The 16,533-nt window shown below is 40.5% G+C and overlaps 1 protein-coding gene across 34 annotated transcripts in view; it reads right to left on the bottom strand.

Annotated features, from left to right (window-relative positions):
* Positions 1–16,533, bottom strand: part of DLG1 (discs large MAGUK scaffold protein 1) — a 408,238-nt gene that overhangs the window by 83,489 nt on the left and 308,216 nt on the right. For all 34 annotated transcript variants that reach the window (XM_075069025.1, XM_075069021.1, XM_075069020.1 and 31 more), the window contains one exon: positions 9,839–9,953. In XM_075069025.1, coding sequence (XP_074925126.1) covers positions 9,839–9,953 — 115 coding nt within the window. The remainder of the gene's footprint in view (positions 1–9,838; positions 9,954–16,533) is intronic.

Genomic DNA, 16,533 nt, shown 5'->3' on the forward strand with positions numbered 1-16,533 from the left:
CAACTGCTCTTATTCCAAAGCAGCTAGTCACTGCTCTGCTCACTTAGTTATTGTCTTTCTGTGTTAGAAAAGCCAACCAATAACCAACACTACCCCCCAAAATTCATAAAACTAATCCTATATTAATTTCTCAAAGCCAAACAAGGTCCTGATCCTGCACCACTTGAAGGGAAAAATAACAGAAAAATAACTTGAAAAATTAATTCTCTGACCAAAAAACCCCTCTGACTTCAATACGAGCAAGGGGAGTCTTTATTTACAACCGACTTATTTAAAAATATCTGTACAGTGGTGAGCATAATGTAGTAAAATCTCATTCTGTTGGCAAGATAGTGCTAGAAAGGTAAGGTAAGTGTCACTTGATTTGCAAAAATCTACAGAATCATAATTTCAATGGTGTCACCCTCTGTAGCAGGGCTGGGGGGACTCGCTGGTTCCCACTCCGGGCTCCCAGTTCCAGGTCCTCCGGATGGTGGAAATTTCGTTAATACAATGTCGTCGAAAATGGGTTGAGTTGGGTATCTTTGAAAGCCCTTTCTCCCACAAACACAATGGTACCAAACATGACAAACCTAGATTATGTAGATAGATATTTAAGAAAATGTTTAAATATCAACTTTTTAAAATTATAATTTAACGTAAGGATGAATTGCTTACATAAAAATATATTGATCTTTGGTAATTTTAGGAAAGTTAGCTTTGACATGTAGGACTGAAAACATTTATTCATCAAAGTCATTATCAGTGTTGTCTCCATCTAGGGCACCACTGCTAGACACACTGTGACAGCGACCCTTGTCTGTGCTGCACTAGCACATCTCCAAACGATGAGGGCTGCTGTCCAAACTTTTGGAGGGTGGTGAACATCAGGTCTTTGCACATGAGTTTTGATTAGCTGAAGGACTGATTTGGGAATGCATGGTATTTCACACATGGTGTGACCAGTCCATCCTCCAAGACCCATCCTTGACCAATAAGGGAGGAATGCTTTGCCTGTGCTCAATCATCCCAGAGCCATTCCACTGCTTGACAATTTGCTGTCTTGATAGCAGGTATAAATGCATCCCTTGTCAGTGGCAATTTTTCTCTGATCGCATCTTGGAAAACATCCACCATCATAGCTCTGAAAATGTTGTAATGTTAGTCTTCAAATAGTAAACTCAGCACATGAACACTTCCAGTGCAGTTATGACCTCATCAGTGACTGTCTCAGCTGTGATAGACCCAGGCCAATTGGGTACCACAAAGTGGTAGAAGGCAGATATACTGGCCACTGGATTAGCAGTTTTCCGTTCCCTGACTGACAAGACGAGGGGCTGCTCCAGACTAATGAGAACACCTGACTCCAATTAACCTGCAAAGAGTCAGGTGAGGCCATTAAGCTAATGTGACCACATGACTCTAATTAAGGCCCTTTTGATACTATAAAAGGGCTCACTCCAGTCAGGCTGGGGAGAGCCAGGGAGCCAGAGGAGAGAAAGTGCAGCTGAAGGGCTAGTTAATGAAGACACCTTCAAGTCATTGGTATGGGAGCCCTAAGGTAAGGGTGAAAAAGGGAAAAGCAGGAGAGCTGTGAGGAAGTGGCCCAGAGAAATGTAGCAACTTTGGCAGTGAAAGGTCAGTTGCCAACAGCTGCTATCATTAAGGTCCCTGGTCTGGAACCCGGAGTAGAGGGTGGGTCCGGGTCCCCCCACCTCAACCTGCCACTACAGAAACACCTCCTGGGAAGGGAAGACAGGCCCCTGTCAGGACAGGAGGCTAAACTGCTCTGAAAAAAGCCCCCAGGGACAACAGAGACTGTGGGAGTTCTCTCACCAACCTCCTTGCTGGCTTATGATGAAAAGGGCTCAGTAGACTATAACTCTGGCTCTGGAGAGAGAAGGGCTACATGGAGAGTCGTAGTGAGCCACTGAGGCTAGCATAAACCACAGGGACAAGGTTGGAGCTCTACTACACAGCCATTTCAAGCACTTTCAGAGCGAGGAGAGACTTTCACTAAAAATAACCATGACAAAATCTTAATCTTACAAATGAGTGTAGACAGTCAAGATCCTGGTTAGCAAACACAGGGTCTGCTAACTTGAATTCTGTTAACTCTGGGCTTACATTGTAGTGTGTAAAGTTCCTGCATTTAAATACCACAGATTGCATAGGTCTGATTTTGAGGGCTGGAGTGAAAGTAGTGACACAACACGAACAGATGACATTTGCAGCATTATCGCTGACAACTTAATATTCTTGAAAGTTATCAGTGACTTGATGATAAGACTGTAATTCAGTCCCAAATTTTTCACTCCATACTTTATACACTTCCTGGGTAGAGCAAGAGGGTGAAAAGATGGAGCTCAGACGGAAGCATGGAGCTAATGAAAACAGTTTTTGAGAAACATACAGGATATCTCTCTCCTCTCAAGACACATAGATCGACACAGGTGCATGTAACAATGCACTGAAGACAGTAACTGAGTGAATTTGAATGTGCCATGTGAACAGCCAGAATATTAGATGTGCAAATTAATGTGTGTATTGTCCTTCTAACAACTGTTTTCAATATTGCTACTGATCATATTTTGGGAGCTGTGCAATTAAGGGCTTATCTACATAGTGCATTGGTCCACACTAGAGAAGTGTAAATTCTAATGTGCACTAGCTTGCTGCACTCTAACTGGCCTATCTGGGCCCTGCATGCCTGGATTAAAAGTTCCCCAGCATACATTAATGTAGTACTGTTTAACATGGAACTACATCAACATGAACTAGAGAGCTTTAAGTGTTCAACTACAGGGTCCACATGGGGCAGTCAGTGTGCAACACACTAGTCTGTGCTAGAATACATCCCCCTTTAGTGTAGCATAATGCACCATGTAAACAAGTCCTGTTACAGTTTTCACCCCAATGCAATCTATTTCCCAACCTTAAATTATTTCTTTTCTCTTACAAATATTTTACGTTACTGACAGCCTATTTAGCAAAGATACAATCTTTCAGTAGGACTAGCTTTGGGTTTTTTGTTAGCTTGCTATTTGTCTTAACTACTTAAAAATTGAATTCATCATCACTGGAAATTATTACAAATGATTAGCCTTTTTGTAAACTCTCAATTATCTTTTTGTCAGGGACTGTGGGTCTTGAAGTCAGGTCCACATGGCTCTTAGAAGCTAATAAGTTCCAATCTGCTAACTGTTGCCAAAACAGAAGCTGAACTTCAACAGAAGACTCCTGTCTTGGAATCTGATTGGCAGAATGCTGGGGTCCTGGTTGGTCCACAGCTTCTATATAAATCCATGCAGCTGGGATCTGACTGCTTCTCCTGAAATACCTGCTCCTGTTCCTGCACCATGTTACTGATTTCCTGGTAACCTGACCTTGCCTGCCTCCTGACACTTGACTCATGGTTTTGCCTTCTGGCTTGCCTTGGATTCTGACCTCCTAGTATCTGACCCAGCCTAACTCCTGTTCTGACCACTAGATCAGACTGCCCATGTCCTGGTCATGACACTTTTAGAGTTTAATATCTTTATACATTTTTACAATTTTATATACAACTTTAATTTCTGTCGAGTTTTCCATTATGTAATTTCATTCCTTTATTTCATATCTGAAAACGGAAATTACAATTTCTTTCAAAGTTTAGCGTACTCCTTTTCAGTCTGGTACAATGTGGGGATGGAAAAGTTCCTCACCCAGCAATCACTGTAATGTTTAGGCACCATCTCAAGATTCTAAGCAGCAAGTAATGGTGTTTTACTGATAGGTCAAACCTGGACTTGCCCTTAAAAACGAGAGAGTCTAGTCCTGCCTCAGTGTAACAATCATGCTAACACACAGTACTACTTAGATGTCCTGATATTTAAGATCCATATGTAAATCCATCACTCTCAAGCTTGGGTTTTTCCTCATTGTTAGTACAATATTGTAAATTAAATAATTTATATCAGAAATACTAAATTCAGAAACTGCAGTTATTACAAATGTTCCAACAGTCTGATGAAAATAACTACATTACTGATCACTCTATCTTAGTCATTGTACCATATTAGGTTCTGTATCTGGCCTTAGGCAGGGTGAGAGGGATCAACAAAGGCACGTACGTATTTATTTACGTTTAAAACTCCACACCAGAGAACATGTATCCAGAGCTCACAGTAGCACTCTAAAATTTAAAAGCACAACATAGAAGACTTTGTCGACAATATAACAATCAGAGCAGCAGCTGCCTTATCTGCCTCCATCCTTCAACAATCTCTCTTGCTAATCAGTAGTTGGGCAGACACATTTGAATTTAAACTGAATTAAACGTAGACTATTAAAAATAATAATTCTGCAGTCAATATCAAAACATACTTAACTTGTTAATGATATTGCTCTGCTGGTCATAATCCAAGAAACACGCCATCAACCCACATTTTAGTAAGGACACAGAAATACAGAACAATTGATGGAAAGAAATTATTTTGAATAAAATCAATAAAACAGGAATTATTTAGGTCAATCAACTTCAAGAACAAATTACTAGTGGCCTTTTTCTAAAGTGAAAAGTTTGAATTAGATTAAAAAACTCTGTTGCAGTTGCTACTAGTTAAAACATACACATAGGCCAATGGCAAACCTGGAATGGGTCAACACAAGAAATTGTTTCATCACATTTTTTCTAACATTTTTTGCTATTTGTTGAAATTCAAATGTTCCTTGAGATCATCTCAATTTTTGCTAAATTTTGCTGGAAGCCAGGCTGAGTTCCACTGGAAACATACCTGGCTTCTTTCTAGTTGACTTGCCCAGCTCTTCAGGCTGCAGGGGAGCCCACGCTTCCAGGCTCGTAATTCCTCAGCCTGCCTGGCTCCCAGGCTCCCCAACTCTGAGGCAGCCTGCTCACTCCATCTCCCCACCCTCTGTCGCTTGCTCATTTTCACCAGGCTGGGGCAGGAGGTTGGGTTGTGTGAGGGGGTGAGGGCTCCAGCTTGGGGTGTGGGTTCCAGGGTGGGGCCAGAAATTAGGGGTTCAGGGTTTGGGAGGGGGCTCTGGGCTGGAGTTCAGAAGGGGGTGAGAGCTCTGGCTGGGGGTGTGGACTCTGGGGTGGGGCCAGGGCTCAGGTGTTTGGGGTTCAGGAGGGGGCTCTGGGATGGGGCCGAGGGGTTCAGAGTGTGGGAGGGGGCTCTGGACTGAGGCAGGTGATTGTTGTGTGGGAGGGGGTATGGGCTCTGGGTGTGGGCTCCAGGATGAGGCCAGAAATGAGGGGTACAGGGTTCTGGGCAGGGAAAAGAGTTGGGTGCATGTGGGGAGGTGAGGGCTCCTTCTGGAAGTCTGGGCTCTGGAGATGAGGGGTTTGGGGTGCAGAAGTGGCTCTGGGCTGAGGGGTCTGGAGTGTGGGAGGAGGTTCTGAGCTGGGGCAAGAGGTTGGAGTGTGGGAGGGGTGCGGGGCTCCAGGAAGGAGTTTGGGTGTGGTAGGGGGCTCAGTGCTGTGGCAGAGGGTTGGGGCACAGGAGGGGGTGCAGGCTCCAGGAGGGAGTTTGAGTGTGCGAGGGGGCTCAGGGCTGGGGATTGGGGTGCAGGCTCCGGACAGCACTTACCTCAGAGGGCTCCCTGCAAATGGCGACATGTCTCTCTGGCTCTTAGGCAGAAGTGTGGCCAGATGGCTCTGCACGCAGCCTCCGCTTGCAAGTGCCGCCCCCGCAGCTCTCGCTGGCCACGGTCAAAGGGAGCTATGGAACCGGTGCTTGGGGCAGAGCCCCCCCGGCCACACCTTTGCATAGGGGCCACAGGCGCATGTCGCTGCTTCAGAGAAGCGGTGTGGAGCCAGGTAAGGAGCCTGTCAGCCCAGTGCCAACTTGACTTTTAATGGCAGGGGTAGCCCAACCAGGCAGACTATACCCTACAGTGTGCAGCAGAGCTGGGAGGAGAATGATAATTCTGTTTAAGGAGAATTTCAAAATTTTTGTTTTTATTCTGACTTGGAACTAAACTAAATTTGGAGAACTTGAAATTCTCTGTGAAATGGAATTACTGTTCTCCATCCAGTTCTAGTCAATATCATGGAACAAATGTCTCTTCTAGAACTAACAGCCAACACTAAAAGCTCAGCTTCAATCATTTACAAATAATTACATGCATCAGTTAAATGTAAATTATATAAATAAATAAGTATATGACAGAGATTTGAGGCATAGCATGAATGACAAAACCCAGAAGAATGTATGTGTACGAACATAAGAAGGTTTTACTCTAAATCAGGCTACAGCTAACCCAGCAAAAGAAAACTATTTAGAATTTACTGGGCTTAGCTGTATGATGAAGGTTGAATATTAAATCCAATGAGACACATAGCTTATGGAAATACCTATATGTATATTTATTCAAGAGGAAAATATATTAGAAGGATAACCACGTTATTCAGTACAGACTTGTTCTTAGAATTTAGGACCTTAATCCATGGACGTTTAAATTCTGTACTAATATGAACAAAGAATAAGATTCATTTTGAATTTAGAGCTAGTCTAATTGCAAAAAAGTTAATCCTACAAAAGCAGATGCCAACCACATATATTAAAATAGTAGATTGGCATATAAGGCCAAAGAAATATAGCAAATCTAGAAAACATACAATTATAAATATATGAGGGAAAATGAACCAAATTCCTTATCTGGTCTTGTTTCTTGGAAATGTGTAATTAAATATATAATTAAAAGTACCACTTCTCACTGGTGAAAAACATTCTACTATTACTGTTCCCACTATAAGTCTATTCAATCCATATTCCATCTTGCTCATGTATACATATATTTCATCCTCAATTATTTTCTCTTGTTTATAGTTATCTTTTTCTCACTATATGTTTATCATAACCATAATTTTACAGTACCTACAGTCTCAATAACACAAACTTACAGGTGTCACAGTAATTAAAAGTAGGAGATTCTTGGATACCTATTCCTTATGTTTTGCTATCCATCAATTTCCACTAATTCTTTTAATTTTTTTTTTTGGTAAATATTGTCACATTCTACTGAACATAGTGTTTCTATTAGTATAACTATTTCATAGTTGTATTGTTACAGATCTTAGTGTGGATGCAGTTATACTGGTATAAAGTTGATCCTTGGATGTTTAAACAGGGGAATCTGAAGTAGAAGTAGGGAGAGGTTATATTACCTCTGTATTTGGCACTTGTGTGACTGCTACTGGAATACTGTATCCAGTTCCAGTGTTCACAATTCAAAACTGATGCTGATAAATTGAAGAGCCATGAGAATAAAGTATTGGAAAACATGCCTTGCTGTGAAAGACGAGAGGAGCTCAGTCTGTTTAGTTTAATGAAGAGAAGGTTGAGGGATGACTTGATCAGACTTGAACAGATCTATAAGTATCTACACATGGGGAAAATAAATTTTAGAATGAGTGGTTCTTCAGCCTATCTGATAAAGGTATAATAGGATCCAATGTCTGGAAGTTGAACCTAGACAAATTCAGAGTAGAAGTAACTTGCAGATTTTTGAGAGAGGATAAATTAACCATTTGAACAATTTACAAGGTGCAATAGTGAACTTCTCATAACTGGAAAGTCAAGACTGGATGTTTTTCTAAATACATCCTTTAGTTCAAACAGTAATTAATTTAGGAAAGTCCTATATGGCCTTAGGATCTAGCAACCTATAAATATACAGGGGTTTTGAACACATGGTAAACAAACAGTGTGGTTCTGCTGCAAGATGGTGGGAAAGGAAAGATGGGTGGTAGGAGTCCTTGCAGAAGGTCCGCACTTCCTGGGTACCATGGAGATGTACTCTACAAAGGCTTCATCTGCAGCATTGCTGAAGCAGAGATATGAAATCTGGAAGGGTTGACAGACCCAAGACTGCATGGAGTCATCAAAGATTTTTCCCCCATCAAAGAGTAACAGAGTATATATTGCACTATTGCTGTGAACAGGCTCTCATGCTGCTCCAAAGCCTGAAAAAGAGTATTTATTTTCTCAAACATGGTGGAAGTAAAATACATCTTGGAATTTTCAGTTACATATTTCTTTATTATTCTGAACTTATAAATCCAAGTCAATTGTCAAAACAATTGGTGGTAGTGAATTTGGACTTGTGTAATATTTTCTTTAATTAAGGCACCTTTTCTGAGACAATTTAGGGACACAGCTGTTTTGGAACCAAAGATTTAGAAAACCTCATTCTTCATCCCAAACCCTACCTTGTCTGTTAACTCAGGTCTGCTCAGTAGTCTTACAATTTTGTCTAGCTCCATCCAGTTTTACATTTAAAGCCTGAATTTTATAAACAAATTTAACATATCCTCTAAAACAGTGGCTCTCAACCTTTCCAGATTACTGTAACCCTTCAGGAATCTGATTTGTCTTGTGTACACCCCAAGTTTTAACTCACGTAAAAAGTACTTGCTTACAAAATCAGACATAAAATACAAAAGTGTCACAGTACATCATTACAGAAAAATTCCTTACTTTCTTATTTTTACCATACAGCTATCAAATAAATGAATTGAATATAAATACTGTACTTACATTTCAGTGTATATTATATGGAGCAGCGTAACAAATCATTGTATGAAATTTTAGTTTGTACTGACTTTGCTAGTGCTTTTTATGTAGCCTCTTGTAAAACTAGCCAACTATCTAGATGAGTTGATGTACCCCCTGGAAGACCTCTGCATAACCCCAGGAGTACTTGGATGCCTGGTTAAGAACTACTGCTCTAAAAGAACTATTTTCTCAACAAAGTCTGACTGCAAAAAGAGAGAACCATTTAGTGAAGAACTGGAAAGGATGAACTAGACAGAAGGAAGGACTGGGCCATGGTGGATACAATACCAGAAAACAGAAAAGCAGCAGTTAGAATGACACTAAGGTTTTGTCAATTAGTCTTAATTATCTAATGTTGTAATAGTTAAGCCTTGCAAAAGACTCATGAAATTTTGCCAGTACAAACACAAAATGTACTTGCCTACCCTTCACAATCATTATTGATAATAATGAAAAACTGGTTATATTTTATTCACCTGTTTAAAGTAAAATTGCCCTGGGCAAGCAGAAATTTGCTGTACTAGTCTAATATTGATATATCACCCCTTACAAAATGAACAGGTCAAATAAAGTCTGATTTGTTTTCAGTGCTTGCTTTTGTAACCAAATTCTATAATTTGCATGTCACAGTGTATGATAAGCTGCTATGACAGTTCAGTTGCATATTAGGAATCTGCATTTCAGCGAAAACCCCACACATTTCCAAATAATTTTAAACTCTTTTCATGGTTCCATTTTCTTTTTGCATTTTTTGTGCTTCCTATTCCATGTATACAAATTTACTGAAGATACTAGTGCTTGTAAAATAGCTTACTACCTTCAGTGCATTGGCTTCTTCTCCTGACTGTTATGGAAATTATGATACAACAAACTGTGAAACCACGAATATATAAACTTAAGATATAATTGAATCAGGCTGAAGGAACTATGTTACATGAAAACTGATTCTGAATGAGTTTGTATTCACATATCATAAGGAAAACAGTATTTTCAAAATATTCTCAATATGTAAGGTAAATAGAGAAATTATACCTTTTTTCCCCCTCCTAAAATGTAGCTGAGAAGGTGAAGACTACCATAGTTTTGCAAAGTACAACACATTTGCTTGATGTATATGGTTACATTTTTTTTGCAGGTATATTTCATTTTCTGCAACTCAAATCTTACTGAAGTCTTTGTACATCTGCATTTTGTACAATTTAATGAATAAATGGAACACTTGAATGCACACGAATTCAGAAGCAAAAGTATTTAAGCTTAAAGGCACATGTGTGAAATTTGGGTAGGAAAATCCTTACCTGACATATAGGGACCTCTTCTGGCTGGTCCGCAGAGATCCTGATCCTGAGCTAATGCTACTGTTCATCATCTGCTCCCGTAAGTCATGTATTTTAGCTTCAAAACGACTGTATTCTGTAACACGGGAAAAAAAATCATAGAATCATTTATTTTCCCAAAATATCAGCAATTAAGTTATTTGATAAGACGTTGAGAGCTTGATAAAACAAAGATTTATTTTTATCAAGTATTAAAATTTAAATAAACCTCTTTAAATAAAATAATTAAAATGCTATTTAAACTACTAGTAGATTTGTGCTATTAAAATTATATGTTACACATGTTTGCATTAATAGGCGTTCTTGGAAATATAGAAAGCAATAATGAAAAATTCTTTTCAATAAGAAAAATATTTATGCTTTTCTAATGAATTGTGATTTTATCAGTTTACCAGAATTTGGATTCTAGAATTCAGAAAAAAAACAAATACATCTAAATATTCAGTTTACACAAAGATTACATGGCTGGTTTCAATGCACAGTAATTCAATATAAAGTCTGTGGAATTTTGCTGTAAAGATAAGTGTTTTTATTTAAAACAAAACAAATCAATTAATCATATTAAATACAAAAATCACTTTTTGCATTAACAAAGAAAAGTTTAATTAATCCAGATAAACTTTACCCCATAACCAAAAGAAAACTTCACATTATATAATTGTGTCTAAAAGACTATTGAACAAAAGATGATCTTTTAAACCTAATAAAAGGTCTGTCTTAGTAACTTGAAGTCACTACTTAAAGAAATGGTAGTTCTTAAATGAAAATAGCACTGGATAGGTATTATATGGAGTTATTGTGTTCTGAATCAAATAAAGCATTCAGTAGTAGAAGTGAGCAATATATAGAACACATTTCCTAAAGTAATGTTTAAGAGGGAAAAGAGTAATGTAAAAGCCAAGAAAAAAAATTATCTAGGAATTTTGCTACAAATTCTTGATCCACTTGTAATCTGTATTAGAAATAACTCTATTTACATAATTATGCACAATGCTAATCCTACTATAAACGGATTGTGTTCTTAAGCAGCACTGCATGTGTTAATATAACTGTGCTAAATGCACTTGATTTTACCTATAGAGACTGTAAAATAATAGGATCCTTTTCACTATCAACGTCTTCTGAAGTGCTGTACTTACATGTTACCAGCCTAAAATGTCCAGTCAAAACAAGGTCATTTTTCTTTCAGTTGATTAGTTTGGACTTCAGTATCTGCAGATCACTTCTAAAACCTTTCTGATAAAAAGAAGCGTTCCACAGCAACACAGTCCACCTTGCCTAAAACACCATGTGACTTAAGATTAAGGCAAATCTACAGCGGGAGACTGGCATAGTCACTGAGCTGAATTTTTTTTTTTTTTTTTTACACTTATCTCCTCCACTCTCCTCCCTCATCACAATGGAAATCAAATTTGCCCTGAGAAATATAAGAATAAATAGCTCCTCCTCAATGTAGAAATCATAAGCTTTTCTTTTTTTCCCCTACAACATAATGTTTCTTCAACAATCACATTAAACACTATGTTTGTGATCTCATTAAAATTCTACAGAATTTTTTTGTATCATTCATCTTTACAAAAATACAGTCGTGAATAACCAAGATATTTAGTGTAAATATAGACAGGAGAAAAATCACTTCAAAATCTATAAACAGGCAACATGGAATATTTTACAAGAGAAAATTCAATGAAGTAGGCTTTTTCTGTAGCACATTGACCTTGTTAGCCAAAGTAGGAAATAGCTTTCTATTAGTCTAATCAACCAACATGCTAACCATAATGATATCAGAAAGACAAGGTGGGTGAGGTACTATCTTATTGAACCACTCTGTTACACCTCACCCACACTTGTCTCTCTAATATCCTGGGAATCAAACAATGGCTACAACAACACTGCATAAATAAATAATAATATCAGAAGTGGTTTCCTAAAATTAATTCCGATGTATCCCCAGAAGTGGTCAGCAGATTTTTTTTAAATGGTATGGATTCAGGTACAGATGTGAATGTTCACACAACCCTAACTCAGATGCAGAAGTAGTTCTTCAATAAGATGACAAAATCCTATAACAGACAGTTTATCTCTGTAATGGCTGTCCAATGTTTCGAAGTAATAAAGTTCAATATATTGGGGAGGGGGAATTAAAATTACAGAAGCAGCAGTTGTGTTAGTGGAAGGACAATTTGGACTGCAATTAAGGGACAGTGGGTTCTATTCCCCGCTAGCTACTGATGTACTTGGGTGATCCTGTGGCAAATCTCTTACTCCACAATACCTTTCCCCCTCACACTGTGTGTCCTGTTATTTAGAATGAAAGCCTTTGGGACTGTCTCTTATAGCACCAATGGGTCTCATCTAATTAGAGCATTTAGGCATAATTAATAAAAATATTAATAATAATCAATAACAATTAATACGTTTTCCTTTTTAAGAGAAATAAAGATACATAAACATAAAATTCCATGTTGGTGTTAAGTCCACGCATCTTAAACCATGAGGCGTCAGACACCAAACATCTTACAATTAATGGGTTTAAGTGTCTTGGATAGTTCGTTTTTACGTATCAACACTGCTTATAATAGACCTCATAGACTTTAGGGTCAGAAGGGACCAAATATGATCATCTAGTCTGGACCTCTTGCCAAAGCAAGGCCACAGAATCCTACCCATGCCACTTCTATAACAAACCCCTAACCTATGGTCTTGAGTTATTGAAGTCTTCAAAATTGTGGTTTGAAAACCCTCAAGCTGCAGAGAAATCCATCATGCAAGTGATCCGCAACCCCCACGCTGCAGAGGAAGGCGAAAATAACCTCCAGGCCTCTGCCAATCTCCCCGGAGGAAAATTCCCTCCTGACGCCCAAATATGGTGATCAGCTAAACCTGAGGCATGTGGGCAAAAGACTCACCAGCCAGACTCAGGAAAGAATTCTGTGCAGTAACTCGATCCCATCCATCTAACATCCCATCACAGACCACTGGGCATACCTACCGGCTGATAATCAAAGATCAATTGCCAAAATTAAGCTATCCCATCATACCATCCCTTCCATAAACTTATCAAGCTTAGTCTTAAAGCCAGATATGTCTTTTGCCCCCACTACTCCCCAGTATCCCTATTGATTTTGCAGCATATAGTCTTGTAACTTATGAACAAATTTTTCACTTGAGTTTGTCTTTGCTAAATTGGATTTGTTTTGTAGTTTATAAGAGAAAGAACTGCCAAAGGGAAATCAATGAGTTTCTGAGAGCAAGTACAGTCCTGGGATTAGGACATTAGTCTAGGACTAGTGAGACACGGGTTTAACTTCCTGTATGACCTTGGGCAAGTCATGTAGTCATCCTGTGCCTCAGTCCCCCATCTGTAAAATGGGAATAATTCTATTCTACATAGGCCTTTATAAGGCTCTTATGACTATGAATTCAGAAAAATCCATAAGAGAAGTGTACTCTACTATTAAGTCAGATAATGAATCCCCTGCCACATCAATATGCATTAGGAGGAATGAAAACAATTTAATTTAGCTAAATGACTTCTAAAAATACACTGACACAGCACAAACAGCAATAGAAACATGAATGACATCTGATATACATTTACTGTTATATGATAAGTAGGGCTGTCAATTAATCACAGTTAATGCTTGTTAATCGCATACTTTGGGTGGATAAGGAGGCATCAGTTGTGGGGGGGTTGGGTGGTGAGGGGCCTGACAATGTATGGTCAGGTGCAGTACCACCCAAGCCAGCATGAGGACAGAAAAAGGGGAGAAAGACAAACATGGCATATCCTGTGCAGGTCACAACAGCTGATCACTCACCATCTATATTACTTTCCTTCTAAGAGCTTCCTCAGCTGTTGAAGTAACTACTCAGAGAAGCCTGAAAGATGAAAGCCTCAGTGGGCTCTCACCAGGTGAACTCCCAGGAAAGCTCCCTCTGTTAGCTTCTCTGCTGTTCGCCACTCAGCTGGTTCACAGCTGACTGCCTTTTTATAAAAGTCAGGCCCACTCAGGGCCCACCTGGAACAAAGCACAGGATGTGCCATATTTGTCTTTCTTCCACAGAACAGAAGTGACTTTGTCTGTATAAAGTGCAAGCTGGTCTCCCTATTGGAAGAGAAGGTTCAAGGTCTGGAGAAACAAGTATCGACCCTGCACTGCATAAGAGAAAATGAAGATTTCCTGGACAGATGTCAGGATATGCTTTTACAGGCACAACATTCCAAAGAATCGGAGCAGGCTGCGCAGCGGAGACAGAAGGACTGTGAGGAAAACTGGCAGCACGTGACCTCCAGAAGAAGAAAGAGATGCATCCATGTACCAGCAATGCAGATACAGGTGAGCAATGTGGAGAGTGGACTAGATGATACATCTGAGGGAAGGGAGCAGAAGGAGACTCCATCGATTGGAAGGCATGAGATGCACTCTCCTAGGGATGGGGGTTGCATGATCACCGCTCCCAAGAGAAGGAGGCAGGTGGTGGTGGTTGGGGACTCCCTCCTCAGTGTGCTGCCTGCCAGGAGCTAGGATTCGGGATGTGATGGATGTGACAGAGAGACTGCCGAGACTCTCAAGCCCTCGGATTGCTATCCCTTCCTGCTTCTCCATGTGGGCACCAATAATACTGCCAAGAATGACCTTGAGCGGATCACTGATGTGGCTCTGGAAGAATAAAGGAGTTTGAGGTGCAAGTGGTGTTCTCATCCATCCTCCCTCTGGAAGGAAAAGGACCTAGTAGAGACCATTGAATCATGGAAGCCAACGAATGGTTATGCAGGTGGTGTCGGAGAGAAGGCTTTGGATTCTTTGACCATGGTATGGTGTTCCAAGAAGGACGAGTGTTAGGCAGAGACGGGCTCCACCTAACGAAAAGAGGGAAGAGCATCTTTGAAAGGAGGCTGGCTAACCTGGTGAGGATGGCTTTAAACTAGGTTCACCGGGAGAAGGAGACCAAAGCCCTGGGCTAAGTGGGGAAGTGGGATACTGAGAGGAGGCACAAGGAGGAGAGCGCAAGAGGGGAGGACTCCTGCCTCATACTGAGAAAGCAGGATGATCAGCGAGTTATCTTAAGTGCCTATACACAAATGCAAGAAGCCTGAGAAACAAGCAGGGAGAACTGGAAGTCCTGGCACAGTCAAAGAATTATGTTGTTATTGGAATAACAGAGACTTGGTGGGATTACTCACATGACTGCAGTACTGTCATGGATGGATATAAACTGTTCAGAAAGGACAGGCTGGGGAGTTACTGTGTATGTAAAAGAGCAGTATGACTGCTCAGAGCTCCAGTATGAAACTGCAGAAAAACCTGAGAGTCTCTGGATTAAGTTTAGAAGGGTAAGCAACAAGAGTGATGTCGTGGTGGGAGTCTGCTATAACCACCAGACCAGGGGGATGAGGTGGACAGGCTTTTCTTCTTCGCAACTAACAGAAGTTACTAGATCACAGGCCCTGGTTCTCATGGGAGACTTCAATCACCCTGATATCTGCTGGGAGAGCAATACAGCAGGTGCACAGACAATCCAGGAAGTTTTTGGAAGTGTAGGGGACAATTTCCTGGTGCAAGTGCTGGAGGAACCAACTAGGGCAGAGCTCTTCTTGACCTGCTGCTCACAAACAGGGAAGAATTAGTAGGGGAAGCAAAAGTGGATGGGAACCTGGGAGGCAGTGACCATGAGATGGTCGAGTTCAGGATCCTGACACAAGGAAGAAAGAAAGGAGAGCAGCAGAAATACGGACCCTGGACTTCAGAAAAGCAGACTTTGACTCCCTCAGGGAACTGATGGGCAGGATCCCCTGGGAGAATAACATGAGGGGGAAAGGAGTCCAGGAGAGCTGGCTGTATTTTAAGAATCCTTATGAGGTTGCAGGAACAAACCATCCCGATGTGTAGAAAGAATAGTAAATATGGCAGGCGACCAGCTTGGCTTAACAGTGAAATCCTTGCTGATCTTAAACACAAAAAAGAAGCTTACAAGAAGTGGAAGATTGGACAAATGACCAGGGAGGAGTATAAAAATATTGCTCAGGCATGCAGGAGTGAAATCAGGAAGGCCAAATCACACTTGGAGTTGCAGCTAGCAAGGATGTGTTAAGAGTAACAAGAAGGGTTTCTTCAGGTATGTTAGCAACAAGAAGAAGAAAGTCAAGGAAAGTGTGGGCCCCTTACTGAATGAGGGAGGCAACCTAGTGACAGAGGATGTGGAAAAAGCTAAATGTACTCAATGCTTTTTTTGCCTCTGTCTTCACAAACAAGGTCAGCTCCCAGACTGCTGCACTGGGCAGCACAGTATGGGAGGAGGTGACCAGCCCTCTGTGGAGAAAGAAGTGGTTCAGGGACTATTTAGAAAAGCTGGATGAGCACAAGTCCATGGGCCTGGATGCACTGCATCCGAGGGTGCTAAAGGAGTTGGCGGATGTGATTGCAGAGCCATTGGCCATTATCTCTTTGAAAACTCATGGCGATCAGGGGAGGTCCCGGATGACTGGAAAAAGGCTAATGTATAGTGCCCATCTTTAAAAAAGGGAAGAAGGAGGATCCAGGGAACTACAGGCCAGTCAGCCTCACCTCAGTCCCTGGAAAAATCATGGAGCAGGTCCTCAAGGAATCAATTCTGAAGCACTTAGAGGAGAGGAAAGTGATCAGGAACAGTCA

Source organism: Chelonoidis abingdonii, chromosome 8 (genome assembly GCF_003597395.2).
Source record: "Chelonoidis abingdonii isolate Lonesome George chromosome 8, CheloAbing_2.0, whole genome shotgun sequence".
In the NCBI taxonomy this organism is placed as follows: Eukaryota; Metazoa; Chordata; order Testudines; family Testudinidae; genus Chelonoidis; species Chelonoidis abingdonii.